The sequence below is a fragment of the Peromyscus eremicus genome, chromosome 22 (assembly GCF_949786415.1).
Source record: "Peromyscus eremicus chromosome 22, PerEre_H2_v1, whole genome shotgun sequence".
In the NCBI taxonomy this organism is placed as follows: Eukaryota; Metazoa; Chordata; class Mammalia; order Rodentia; family Cricetidae; genus Peromyscus; species Peromyscus eremicus.
Window position 1 is genome coordinate 24,448,992 of NC_081437.1, and position 14,678 is coordinate 24,463,669.

Below are 14,678 nucleotides of genomic sequence, written 5' to 3' on the forward strand. Positions count from 1 at the left end.
ACAGGGACCGAGGCAGGATGGCAGTGCATGCCTGCAGTCCCCGATTCTTGGGAGCCTTATGAATTCAAAGCCCACCTAGGCTCTATGGTGGGGGAGGGAGGCAAGAACATCAGTTAACATGCAAAGTTGGTTTTAATAAAACTGTGTCATTTAGAAGGTATGTTCGCGGTCCTGTTGTCCAACTTTCTTATGTTAGAAATATGGTAAGGGAGTTTTCAGGGAAGTTGCTTGTGATCCACAGCATGCAGAGGCAAAACTAGTTCTAGAGCTTGGATGTAGAGAAACATGAAGCCAGGGCTCTGAGCCGACCCACGACAGGCAACGGGGCAGGTTCTGTGACGCTCCTTTCCCCAAGCACAGAGGCCTGTAGTTTGACATAGACATAACATCCATCACCCAGCACCCTCATTAAATGCAGAGATAAATCCTATCCCTCAGTGGATGGGAGAGCCCTGCCCATGTGACGCATGTTGACTTCTTCCTTGAAGGTGGCTTTGGTTAGGATAGGAGTGGATATCCAGGTTGACTTTTCATACACCTCCCGCAGCATGCACAGGACACACATGTCCTTATCTTTCTTTCTCATCTTTCAAAATTTTTTTTCAAGTAGTGGAATCCTAGGGTTCAAAGGGGTCTTAAAGATATTTCAGTGAACTTATTGTCAATTTAGAAGCCTCCAGTTTGAATATTTCCGGGGAGCTCATTTATAGCCAGCTCTAATCACTGGAGAGTTCTTCCTTATTAGGGAGCTAAAATCTCCCTTTCTGTCATGGGTTGTTTCTTGCCTAAAGCTGCTCTAAGTCCAGACTTTCTCTCCAGGCCAGCTTTAGAGTGGTTGGTGGTAGATAGTGTGGTAACTCCCAAGTTTTCTCCTTTTTTTTTTTTTTTTTTTTTTTGGTTTTTCGAGACAGGGTTTCTCTGTGTAGCTTTGCACCTTTCCTGGAACTCACTTGGTAGCCAGGCTGGCCTCGAACTCACAGAGATCCTCCTGGCTCTGCCTCCCGAGTGCTGGGGTTAAAGGCGTTTTCTCCTTTTTTAGGAGATTCTATCCAATCCCTTTAACATGTATCAAATATGTCATGATTGTCTGCTCTCCTGTTTGGCCATACCTGGCGAGAGGTGGCCTGATTTCCAAGGTCCAGATTCAGCGAGAACACCCAGTGTTGAGCACACAGCCCCTTTTAAAGCCGGTCTTAATCTGGGCTTCCCTCCACCATGCACTGCTATGATTGTTTTCTTGAACCTGAATGCAAAATATTGAGTATAACCCTAGTAGATATAGCACCCCCACCTTGATCTCCAAAGATGCCAGCAGGTTAACATCATGCCCCCTGCTTCATGGGTGTGCAGGGTTCCAATCAAACAGTACCAGGGTGTGGAACTGTTGGGCACGGGCAAGGGACATTTATACACCCTGGAGGCTGCTCACTGCCTTAGGGCTCTGCCTCGGACCTCGGGCCTTCCAAGTTGCCTCCCTCACCTGCCTCCCACCCTGGTGCTAGACCCAAGGGTCACTGGCCTCCTTGGACTTGTTTCCACAGCAGAGGAAGGTACAGAGGAAGACGAGAAGATGCAGGCTGAGAAAGACGGAGGTAAAGGCAAGTCAGGACCCCTAGTTTGCATGGGAGACCAAGCTGTAGAGCAGTGGATGCCGACCTCCTTCCCTTTGTTCCTGACCTCTCCCCTACCACACCCTCCCCAAGGCTGCAGCCCCCACAGTGCCTCTGCTGTTCTCCCAACTGCCTTTTGGTAGTGTCAGGCCATTTACTCCTACTCTGGGGTGCAAACCAGTCACAGAACATTGATTGCCCTTCCTCCTGGGGTTGACGGTCTAGTTGGGGAAGCACAACCAGGCTATGTAGAGGAAGCATGGGAGGAACCAAAGCAGCAGAAAAGCTTGATCAGGAAGGATCCCATGTTAGCTGGGGAAGTGGCTCCATTGGGAAATGGCTCACCTAGCACACCCAAAGGCCAGGCCAAACCCCGCACCACACGAACCACGGGAGCAGTGGCATGCACCTGGAATCCTGGTACTCGGCAGGCAGAGGCAGGAGGATCCGAAATTCAGGCTCATTCTCTGCTGCAAAGTGAACTGAGGTCAATGTGGGCCACGTGAAACCTTGCCTCAGAAGAAAACACCGTTAAAGCTGGGTGTAGTGGTGCTCACCTTTAATCCCAGCACTCAGGAGGCAGAGGCAAGCGGGTCTCTGAGTTCAAGGCTAGTCTGTTCTACCAAGTTCCAGGAGAGCCAGAGCTACACAGAGAAACCCTGTCTCAAAACAGACTATTGATGTAGAATAAATAATACTAAGACGTTCTGAAAAGTAAGAGACTTGTAGGTTGGAATAGATGGCTTCCTGGGAGAGTAAAAGCGAGGAAGAAAGGTGTTGGCCAAGGACAGTAATACCTTCCGAGTCTCACTGTGCATGAAAACTATTTATGTACTTGTTCTGTGCTAACTGATTTCATGTAAAATCTCATGTGACCCTTTATGTTAAAATATACAGATAATAACATCCCCATTTAAGTAATAGGGAAACGGATTCTGGGGGAGTCTGTTCACACAGCCTCTGGGTGAGAATAAGTATAAGTAGACTTGAAGTGGGTTTTTCTAACTCCAAACTTCATGTTCTCGCTCTCTTTTTGGTTTTTTGAGACAGGGTTTCTCTGTGTACCGAACTTCATGTTCTTGATGGTCATCTTCCAGTGGGATATGAAGCCAATAACGAAATCCTCTTGAGACGTTTGAGAGTCTCCAGTTACGTCTGTCCTATATGGATACGTTGTTTCTGGATTCCTCCAGAACGGTACACTCCCTAAGGCAGAGGTCTTGGCCTGTGCTGTCGGTGATGTATTCCCAGTGTCTGGAACAGTGCCTGTCTTCTAGTAATGTCAGTGAATGAACCCGTCCAAGGAAATGAACAGGGCGGCAGACGTGCTAGCGTTAGGTGAGAGGGAGTGATCCCCCAGCCTCAGGAGGTGAAGTGAGGAAGCAGGAGAGGTGGGGAGAGACCCGTGCTGGCTCCTAGACCCGTGGGCAAGTCTGTAACACAGCCGTCTTCGTCTTCACTTGGCTTCCCAGCCCCAGAGGGGGAGAATTCTAGCCAAGGCTCAAAGGCTTATTAACTGGGCAGGTTAATAAGTGGCAGGACCTGGATCCACTCCAGCTCCAAGCCCAGGGCTTTGGAGTCCAAGCAGAACTAGACTGTGTGGAGGGGCCCCCAGTGCAAGGTGGAAGGAAGGCAGTCACAGGGGGACGGGGGGAACCCCGTCAGAACACTGGCTGTGTAAGGCAGTTTTGCCCCCGGGATGGTATGTTAAAGAGAGTATTTGCCGGCTGGGGGCAGGAAACCAGTCAGCAAGGGCAGTGACAACGTTACCAAGGAGACAGGGGAAAACCCTGCGCATGTAGAGAAAGCATTCGGAAGCCAAAATGAGGCCTGGGAGAAATGGGCCACCGGGCATGAGTTGGTGGGAATTGGTGCCCTGGGCACACTCGAGGCTGTCAGAGAACAGCCATCCGGAGGTCCAGGTTCAGAGAAGAAGGGCCATGAGGCAGGAGGACAGAGACATGCCACTCAGGTGAACATCGACTCACCCCCAAACACACGCCCATACCCCAACCAGACTTCAGCATTGCTGTGGAAATTTCTTGACTAAAGACATAGCTACTGCCTTGACCTCCCTCCTGTGTGCTTCCCCGTCCTGGGACCTCCTCCAGGCCCCTCCTCAGCTTCCCTCCGTGTCCCCAAAGCAAACCTAGAGCCCTGCCTTTGCCGCCTCACCTTGCCTTAACTGTGGACTCCGTGCCCCCCCCCTCGCCCCCCTCAGTTGCTTGTAGGAATTGGAGTGGTTTCTGTTGGCCTGACCTGGCTCGGGGCCTCTGTCTCTGTCCCTGGCTGACTCTGTCAGTCCCTTTCTGTCTGACTGGATGCTTGCTCTTAGCTCTGAGTCTCCCTTTGTCCCTCTGAGTGCGCACACCAGAGTCTGTCTGTCCATGTGAAGGCTGTGAGAATGCCTGAGCTTCTATGGCATTTAGGTGCCATCTCTAAGAGCAAGAGGGTAAAGAGTCGGGTGCAAGATAAGGAGAGTTTGTTTTGATTTGCCTCTAAACAATGTGCGAGTCCTTGCAGATCTGGGGTGGGGACATTTAAAATCAATAACTACCAATTTACAGAGGAAGATTTCTTTTCTTTGGGGTGAAGTCAGGCTCACGTGACTTAAACACGACCCAGTCAGCTCAGCACGCCCAGTGTCTTCAGCACACAAGGCATGAGCACTACATGGGCACTTTGGAAGAACTCTGACCACAGCAGGCTTCTCTGCCATATTCACCCCCAGCTCCCACCTCTGTCTGCCCTACTCTGGGGTTGTTGGAATTCTAGAAAAGGATGCTGCTACTCTGTGGTACCCTTCCCTCTGAGCATCCCTTTATCCTGCATGTAAAACAAGACCGCAGAATGAGGCATAGACTGTCGCCTCCTCTGTTTGCCCCAGCACTCCACGTTCACCTGAGCCACTCCAGAACTTCTGTGTCCTTCGGAATGTCCCCTAGTTTATACACAGAAGCACCCTCATGCATATCCGGGCAGCAGTGGCCCTCTCTGAGGACAGACAGGGGCTCGGAACCTCCAAGGGCCCTCTCTAAAACCACACATGGACATCTGGATAGCCAAGTTGTTCCACAGTGTAGAGGAACAATGTCCCCGTCAAAACTGTTTCCCTTTTAGAACCAAGCAGGCTCTGCTCCCCATAACTGCCCCCTAGAGTGGAGGTAGCTTCTGCTTCCCCTGGCTGACTTTCCTTCACAGTACTCCATGCCAGTTGAGTTGTGGGCTGTGAGCAATCTACCTCTACCTCATTATCCCTGGCAGGAAAGCTCAAGACAAAGGAGACAGAAGGCTAGCCCCTGGGCCGGGTGGGTCAGGAAAGCCCCCTTAGAGAAGTTCAGGAGGCTGTGAAGAGCCCAAGTGTGACCTCAGTATTGTTTCTGCCTATGCTGCCGCAGGTTAGCCGAGGAGCAGCCCGGACACAGGAAACTCAGGTGAGTAGTATGTCCTCGCCTTCCTCTTCCCTGTCTTGCCTCACAGGTCCCACGCCAGAGCAAGCCTTACCTTACAATTGGAATTTTCTTGAAAGAACCCAACTGCTCCTTTCCCTCCGCTCCCCCACAGCTGCCGCTACTGGACCTGTTTACTGGTTCCAGGCAGTGGCCTGTCTTGCATCGTGTGTCCGTGGCCCTGGGGGTCTCCAGTGGCACTGACTGAAGCGGGTGGCAGAGTACCAGCCAAGAGTAGCCACCTCCCTGGGCTGCCTCTGCCTCTGTAGTCCTGTCCTCTGTGTCCACTGTACCCACAGCAAGAATTCCCCTGGGATCCTGTCACTCAGCACTGCCTCCTAATGGGGTCCCGACCCCAGCCACACTGACCACAGAGAGCCAGGGAGTCAAAGGACAGACAGACACTCTTCTGGTCTTAGGAATGAGTCTGGCACTTTTTTTTTTTTTTTTAAATCTGTAGTCTTGATGCAACTTTCTTTTTTTCTTTTCAAGACAGAGAGTCTCACTATGTAGGCTTGGCTGTTCTAGAACTCAAGAAGATCTGACTGCCCCTGCTTCCCAAGTGCTGGACTAAAGGGGTGTGTCACCACGCCTGGTCTCCACTTCTTATTTTTATTTGTTTTTTTTTTTTTTTTTTTTTTTGTCTGTTTTTTTCGAGACAGGGTTTCTCTGTGTAGCTTTGCGCCTTTCCTGGAACTCACTCTGTAGTCCAGGCTGGCCTCGAACTCACTGAGATCCGCCTGCCTCTGCCTCCTGAGTGCTAGGATTAAAGGCGTGCACCACCACCACCCAGCCACTTCTTATTTTTAAAAATTGGACATCCTTTTCAGTTACAAATCTTCAGGGTAGAAAAAAAAAAAAAAAAAAACAACCCAGGGCCATGGCACCACCAACCGGAAAAGGGACTTTCTCAGATAGCCTTCTAAGAATGACATCTCAGAGCTGCCTCTGGGCTGAACTGGTCCCCACCCTTCCCGAAAGGTCAGCCTGCATGCACACTTGCTTTGCTGAGCTGGCTGCAGGTGGGCCAGCACCAGGGTACTGCTGCTCAGTATATGCAGATCAGGCCCTTCCTGTGGCAAGCCCAGGCTGCTGTGGTGAGGTCAGGAACTGACTCAAAGGCCTTCAGGAACCTGCTGGGTCCCCTCTGTCCCTAGGGGGGACACTGGGGCACACTTTCTTCCCAAGAAAGACAGCGTGGGAAGGAGATTTGTGAGCACCAGCCAGCCTGCTCCTTCGGTGCACACGAAGGCGCCAAAGCCCCCGCACACAAGGACTTGGTGCCAGGGCTAGAATCGGCTGGTGTCTCTGCCTCACCTGCTGTCTGTCATCTGACCCATGTCAGGAGTCATGAGGAGCCAGCAGTAGAGACTGATGAAAAGTGCCACACACTGTGACATGCTCTCTGCCTCCAGAGGTTCTCTCCCCTCCCTCTGCCCATCACCTCGACCGCACCTCCTCCCCTTCCAAACCTGCCACTGTGACCCAGTTTTTTGACATAAGCAATGACCTCAGAAGGCACACACCGTCACCCCACCCCACCCCAACCCTGTCCCACCAAAAGAGAAAAGGCAGCTACGTGCAGTTGAAGAGCTGAGAGCCCCGGCCCCACCCTCCCTGCGGATCTGCTGGTTCCCAGCTGTTGGCAGCTTTACCCTGCGCCCCCAGTGTGCTTGTGACTAACAGTCTGTCTTGTCCAGGCACAGAGGCCGAGGAGGAGCACGCTGGCTGGCACCCACAAGACAAGGGAAGGTCTTCCCCCAGAGGCGCATTCCTGTCCGTCTTGCTGCTGCTGCTGCTGCTGCTGCTGCACACCTGGACCGGGCTTGCAGGCTGCCAGACTCACTCAACCCCCGGAGAGAGGAGCCAAGCCTATGGGAAGTGGGAGGGACTGCCCGAGGCCCCAGCTGGTGGGCCTCCATGTGTAGCCCTGCATGTTCTAGCATCTGCATTCCTCCCTCAGGGCATGGTCTCATCTCTGCATCAGGAATTTACCAGGAGGTGGAAAAGAAAAGAAAAAGCGCTGAGCCCGTGTGTGTGCGTTCCTGACCTAATGGGGTTCCTCCTGGCGTCTGGCCAGCACAGGGTACGGGCCCCCTGGTGTGGGCACACAAGTTTCTTTCCTACCTTTGACCTTTAAAAAAACCAACAGGTCTTCTGTCTATGCAAAGAAAGCTGCAGGCCTTGCTCAGTTCTACAGACATTAACACCCTGGCCTCAGTGCTAAAAATAGTCCTGTCTCCGCCCCCCCCCCCCTTCCTCTCTGAACTTCCGCCTGCACAGTGCTCTGCTGTACTGTTGCTCCACAGCCAGGAGGAAGGCAGTGGACTCTGTGGTCCAGTCAATGGGGGAGGCAGCAGCGTGCTAAGTGGCCGAGCTGGGGCTGGCAGCCAGGGGGCGCACTGCGTGAGTGCTGCTCATGCATTCTCTCCCCTGGGGTCCTGTGGCACATGTGATCACCAAGTCCAATTCACATTGATTTTTTTTTTTTCTTTCTGCTCCCTGAGCTCCAGGATGTTATTTTTAGTAGAAGAGCTACTATAAATATTTATAAAGGGCAGTGACTGGAGGGAAGAGAGAGGGCCCACAGATGGCATTGCAGCATCCCCTACCCACCTCTGCAGACCCCTCCCCTAATTTTGAGGTGTGTGCAGAGGCCACACATGGATGGAGTCCCAGGAGAGTCTCCTCGAGGAGCACTTGGGAGAACAAGGGTGGATGCTGCTGCGTTCCTTCCCCGCCTGTCTCTCTCTCTCCCCGCCTTTACTCGCGGTTCTTGCTGGAGTGAGTCAAGGCTGGAGTGGGAGAAGTGATAGGGACCTTGCTGAGTCAAGGTCCTCAGTGTCCTGGGTACTGTGTAGGAAAGGCATGGATTACCGCCACTGTGAGAGCGAAAACGCAAACGGGAGTTGGGAGCTGGCTTCTGCTCGGCTGTCACAAAAACACTTGGCTCCCTGACACACGTGTGGTTGGTTAAAGGGCAGAGCTCAGGACCTGGAAGGGCCAGCAGGGGCTTGAGCAGCCATAATCGCAGTGAAAGGCTGCCCACACTCAGGGGAAGGGGATTCGGGCTTAAGGAAGGCCAGCGGGGCAAACATGAACACTCCCATGTAGGAAGATCCGGGGACACACTGCACACCCCAATGATGAAATCGACTGTAAGGGTGTGACAGCCTCACAGACAACGCTATGTTGTCTATACTTGCCCCATCCTCACTCTTCACACTCTGTGCCCGGGAACAGGGCAGACTTCCACCTCCTGACTCCTCACAGGAGCTTGCTGTTTCCCCCAAGAGACAGGAACAAAGCAAACTACCCAGGGCTGCAGGGCCAAACTGCTCTCTACCAGTCTGCTCTCTGGGAGGAGTGACGCTCACCTCACCGCAGGAAATGCTGGCCACCTCGGCCGTGGAGAGGGTTGAGGGCCAAGAAAGGGTCTGGGTTCGTGCCTCTGATGCCAGCACTGGAGACATGATGTCTACCTTTGTTATATCAATTCTTAATTTCTTTGAGAGCTAGAAACCCATAGCTAAGGCCCCTGATGTCTTGGCGTCTGCTTTCAGACAAAGATCTGTACCATTGTCCTTGTCTCCCCAACCTGGAACACAGGAGGTCATTCTGTGGTGGGAACTTCCTTGTTCATTTTTCCATAGCCACTTAATTTAACTTAGGCAGATGATCTGTGACTGACAGGCACTGGCAGGTGCTCCAGTCTGGGGAGTCCAGTCACTCTGCAGTACCCTGGCCTAGATCGCTGCTGCATGTGGTATGGGAGAACCAGATGCTCCCTGGACCATCTTTTGTGTGTGTTGAGGGGAAGATTGAGATCCTAGCCGACCTGGAACTTGGGATCTTCCCGCCTCTCCATCTTGAAAGGTGAGAGGTGTGTGTCACCAACCTGGCCCTCCTGGGCCCTGAGGAAGCAACCATCCTTCTAGCTCCGGTGCGTGATTACAGCTCTCCTGAACGTCTCCTCACCTGCCATTCTTCATCTACTGGTAGACTCCTTTCCCGCACTGCCTGCTCCCTGCTGCAGGTACCCACCAGCTTTGGAGAGATGCAGTTGCCATGGCAATGCCGAGTCATCTGAATCCCTGCTGCTGCTGTGTCTGGAAGCTGGAAGAGAAGGGTTCCAAAGCCTGACCTCAGCCGATGCCCGCTCTCCAGGGGTCAGGTGTTTGCTTACAGCTGGAGCGTGGGAGGTGGGTGGCCTACCTGCCTCTGGAAGACCTCTGTAGTGGCAAACCACCCACACCCTCACAGGCTCTCAGAAATGGGAAACTCCCAGCACAGGTCCTTGGGCAACCCTCTGTGCTAGTAGTTCTCAAACTGAGCAGCACCCAAGTCTACTAGAGACCTTGTTGATGTCGCCAGGGTTTCTGAGCCAGTTGGCTCTGGGCTGGAGCAAGAGCTTTTCGGTTCTGTGGCGTCCCGGGTGATGTTGGTGCTCTTAGCCTGGAGGCTGTGCTGCCAGCACCACTCTGAGCTTTTATAAGGAGGAAAACAATTGCATCCATGCAGGGAAACACCTTTTAGCCAGGCAGAAAAGGGCCAGAATCTGTTGTCTGTTCTAGAGAAGGATGTGTTAGGGGGAAACCTCAGAAATCCCAATTCTTGCCTGGAGACTGGAAGAGAGTAATGTGTGCTGGAGCTGGTGATTCCTATACTGCGTTTCTTTCTCCTTTTCTCATTTTTTAGACTTATTTCTAATTACGTGTGTCTGTGTGTGGGTCTGTGTACATACATACATGGGAGTGTAGGTGCCCACAGAGGCCAGAAGAGGGTGTTATAGGTTCTTTAGAGATGGAGTTGCAGGTGGTTGTGAGCTGCCCGGTGTGGGTAACGGAACCAAATATGGGTCCTTTGCAAGAGCGGTACATATTCTTAACTGCGGAGCCATCTCTTCAGCCCGGTAGACTGAATTTCTCATTTTTTAATGGTCAATAAACAGAGGGCCTGGAGAAATGGCTCGTGTCTGCTAAGAAGTCCTTAATTAAACATAATCAGCCACCACCTAGCCTAGCTCAGTGAGAGTCCTTAACCGGGTGACAGAACCCCTGTCCCAGTGGTGGAGTATAAATAAGCATGGCCACACTAGCAGGTGGGTCGATTGTGCCGTGGAAGCGTGACCAGGCTGATACATCCCACCCACGTCTGTAAGGGTCACTGATACCCTTGAACTTCCAGTGGGTCCTGTGGTTTCCCTGTGAGAAGAACTTTAGATTCAGCCCCCGCCTTGTGACTGGTGAGGCATCCACCCCACGGAGCCTAAAGGCCACCTGTAGACACTGGGCTTTTCGCTCGGGCCCAAAGACATCTATCAGTCCCTAGTGGAAAAGTGTCACCTGTCATCCCATGCCAGGCACCAAACCCTAATGAGCAAGATCAGAAAAGAGTCAGTTTGGGTCCTATGTCTGAAGCCAATAAGAGTCCTCCCCAGAGCTCAAAAAATCCCCAGCCCAGGAGTCCCACAGGAACCAGTCCTTTGCTCCCCACTGTCACCCTCTGAGGGTAGGTCCTTCTCCAGACCTCCTACTCCCATGCAGCCTCTGCAGCTGTCCTGGGAGAGGACCCCCTCTTTGGCCACTGCCTTCCTACTGTTACCTGTCTGCAACTCCTTGGTGATTGGGGTGCCCGGTACTGCTGGGAATGACACCATACAGTGAATGACACGCCACGGGTGATAGGAGCAGTTCTGGGCCCAGGGACAGGAGCCAGGCACAGGTGACTATGGCCAGGAGGGGCTCTGGTGGCGTCCTCTACCTTCTGCCTGTCTTTTCCTCTTGGCGGCCAGTTGGTGTGGGTTCTGCTTTCCTTGTTGCCTAAGCAAGCCCCTAACACCCCCACCACCACCACCACCACCACGGGAACCCAGATCCCTGCTCCTAAGAGGGGACAGAGGCCCACAAAACAGCAGGTGAGCTGGGGAAGAGAAGAGAAAGTGTAAAAGGGACAGGAATAGGTGCGCAGCTGTGGGTGGGCGAGCCGTGCTCACACAGGAGGGTGCACAGGGTGCCAGAGGGGCAGCTTCCCTCACCCTGTCCCCTGGGCTCAGGTGAGGGCTTTCTTTGTCCAGAAGCAGCTCGCTAGGTCTAGGGTTGGCTCTCATTACCATGCCCTAGCGTGCTTTGGGGACTTAACTCCATAGTCCCTTCAGTAGGTTCCCGAGCACAGGTGCTGTCCCCTCTGTCCCAGAGACCCTTATCTGCCTCTCCTCCCACTTCACACCCCGCACCCCTCCCAGCCTATCTCCTACAGGATTTCCTGGGGGCTGCATGCTTCAAGGGGCCAGCTTATCTTTGCGCCTTCAACCATCCAGAGAGTGGGAATGAGATTGGGGTCATCCAGAGGCCTCGGGCCAAACTTCGCACACTACAGTGGGGTTTAAAGCTGGTACAGTGGGGAGGGGCCCTGGTTTAATGTTCTGTTTGCTGAGGCCCCTACCCTGAGCAGCCCAGGGCCTCACCTGGTGCTTGCTGGGCTTTTCCTGCCCCCCACTTTATGACTTGGGTCTTAATCCTCTCCCGTTCGGTCGAGAGGAGACAGCTCTATGTCAAGGTCACCTGGGCTGTGTTGTGCACACACAGCTCCCCTCAGAAAAGGCCTTCCACTCAGCACACCCAGGCACACCCTGGATAGGAACTTGGCTTTCAGAGCTATGTCCAAGCTAAGCCCTATGCCCAGAGAGTAGAGACGGGGGCCCGATGGGGTAAAATGAATCAGACTGTAGAACTGCTGAGACATTGAGAAACATGGATAGAGCTCACTGGTCCGGTGCTTGCATAGAATATGCCAGGCCACAGGTTCAATCCCCAGTGCCAAAATTAAAGACATCTGGGAAGGGAAAAGTGAATCCGGGTGTAGTGGTTCACACATACATTCCCAGCACTGTGACAGAGACAGGGGGATTGCAGTAAGTTCACTGCGAGGCAAGATCCCATACAGTGAGACCTTATCTGTAGCAACAACAAAAACCAAGAGTTGAACAGTTATTCACGGCGACTCCGGAAGAAGAGGAATGTGTGTTGGTTGGGCTGATGGGTGTCGCTGACTGGACCAGAGCAGGTGGGATTCTTCAGGGCTTTTCTCTGAAGGAAAAGGAGCCAGTATACACTTAGTGTCTGCTGCGTGCCAGGAGTGTTTATGTGCGCCATCTTGTTTAATGCTATTTGCTCACAAAGCTGCCATGTGAGGCTTATCCATCCCCAGAGCAACAAGGCTCAGAGAGGTCAAGTGTCTTGCCTGAGATCACACAGAGAGGAACAAGCCCCATATGTGTGCTTGACTGTTGGCCCTGTGACCTCAGACTGCTGATGTGGTAACGTTTGTGCAAAGTTTCGAGAAAGAGGAATGTCCCAAGTTGAGTTGAAGGAGCAGGGAAGGGCTCAGGAAAGAAGCACTGATCAGGAATCTGGTTTGCCCACCTCGAAAGCCACAATGGAGGCTTGTAACGTAGCTCAGTTGGTACAGTGTTTACCTAGCATGCAAGGAAGCATAGACTGGGTGTGATGGTACACAGTTGTTATCACCAAACTGGGGAAAATAGAGGCAAGAGGGTCAGAAGTCTTAATGTCATCCTTGGCTATGTAGGGACTTTTGGGACCAGCCTGGGCTAAAGAGACCCTGTCTTAAAAGAAAAAAAATCACAATGGAAGCTGGGCTTTATACTGTATGTGTGGACTCCCAACATCCTGGACACTGAGGGAGTATTGCAAGGTCAAGGCCAGCCTGAGCTCTACTATAGTGAGTATGAGAGCAACCTGGGCCACAGTGAGACCCTGCCCCCCACCTCACCCCCACCCCATAAAAAGACAAAGGCCAAGCTAAAGAGATGACTCAGCCATTAAGAGCACTGGCTGCTCTTGCAGAGAACCTGGGCTGGATTCTTATCACCCACCTTCGTGGTGGCTCACAACCATGTGTAACTCCAGTTCCAGGGGATCTGATGCCGCCTTCTCCTTGGGCACCTGGCGCACATGAGGTACGTGACATACATGCAGACAGAATACCTGCATGCCTAAAACAAAAGGGGGGGGCTACAATGGAGGAATAGCCACTCAGATTTGCTGTTAACTGTTTTAACTGTTTAAGCCCTACAACGGATAATGTCTTACCATGCAGTAGTGGTGCACAGCTTTAATCCCAGTACTCAGGAAGCAGAGGCAGGAATATCTCTGAGTTCAAGGCCAGCTTGGTCTACAGAGAGAGTTCTAGGACAGCCAGGGCTACACAGAGAAACCCTGTCTCCAAAAAAAAAAAAAAAAAAAAGTGGATAATGTCTCAATTCCTAATGCTACCCCCAGACATACCCTTCCGTGCTTTCCAATCCATTTAAACCCAACATGGACCTGCCACAGATGACCGTGTTCACTTTCCCTAGATATGGACCCTGTGATGCTAACCCCGGCAAGAAGGAAAGGGAGCAACAGCAGCCTTCCTGGGCCCATTTAGCGTGCTTGCTGCCAGTGTTCAGACTGACTCCCACAACTGTCCCAGTAGGCACTGTGAATACTATCATCCCCCGGGGACCAATGAGGCAACGCCAGCAGGGATGCTGCCTGGGGACCAAGGGGGTGACGATGTGAATCTCAGAGCTGTCTCCAGAGGCAGATCTAGCCCCAGGAGGCACTGCCTTCCTTTGGTCCCTCGTATCAACACTCCCAGTAGATTGGGTGAGGACTATGAGGGATGGTTTGTCCAGCTCGCCGCTCTCAAGGCTGAAAGTCCAAGATCGGGAGGCAACTGGCCAGGACCTCCTGTTACTTCATAGTTTGGTGGAAAAGCAGGGGGGCATGTGTCAAAGAGAAAAACCACAAGGGACAGCCCTTGCTTTCTAACAACCCACTCTTGCAGTAACTAATCCAGTCCCCCCCACCACCACCAGAGAACCCACTAATCCCTCTTAGCAATCTGATCACCTCTTAAAGGTCCACAGCCTCTACGTGCTGTCCCACTGGGAACCAAGTTTGAATGTGTATCTCAGAGGAAGCAAGGCATGTTCAAACCATAAAGTGCCTCGATGCCCAATAGACTTGGATATATGCAAGACCTTGAGTCTCTTCCATATATCATTTCCTTTAAACAGGAGTCTCTGCTTAACCCGGGTGCTTTCTCTCTGAGGTCGTTCTGCATCAGGGATCAGTATTAACATCGCAGGGCCCTATCCTATGCTCGAGTTTTCAGGGCAGAATGGGAAAGTCCTAGGGCCCTCTGAGAGGTTACCCGGCCTGACTCTGTAAGGGGACCTCCAAATTGAATCATCCCTACAGAGAGGCTGAGCGATTCCCTCTGCCATGTGAGAAGCAAGGCATAGAGCCTCATAGAACTTGACAGCTCAGGAAACTGAAGCCAAGGCCTCACGTGGGCCAGGGCCACCCAGAGAGAGGTTGGAGGCGCTCCCAAAGGGGCCGATGATGCCTTCCAAACTCCTGCCAGCATGCATCATGGCAACTGGTCCTGACGGAGGAGAGAATCCTGGGTAGGGGGGCAGGGTGGCGAGAACACTCACTCTACACCCAGCCTGAAGCTGTGAGCATCTGCCCTCAGTCCTTGCCTCCTTCACCTCATGACTGACTTCCAGAGAGCTGCTTCCAAGTCCCAGGCTTTCCTACCACCAGAG

The 14,678-nt window shown here is 52.6% G+C and overlaps 1 protein-coding gene across 1 annotated transcript in view; it reads left to right on the forward strand.

Annotated features, from left to right (window-relative positions):
• The window catches only part of Dtnb (dystrobrevin beta), a 204,364-nt gene extending 197,527 nt beyond the window's left edge, over nt 1–6,837 (forward strand). Inside the window, exons 19-21 of the mRNA XM_059248686.1 lie at nt 1,542–1,598; nt 5,009–5,044; nt 6,760–6,837. Of these exons, the coding sequence (XP_059104669.1) occupies nt 1,542–1,598; nt 5,009–5,013 (62 nt within the window). The 3' untranslated portion in view covers nt 5,014–5,044; nt 6,760–6,837. The remainder of the gene's footprint in view (nt 1–1,541; nt 1,599–5,008; nt 5,045–6,759) is intronic.
• The last annotated feature ends 7,841 nt before the right edge of the window (nt 6,838–14,678 follow it).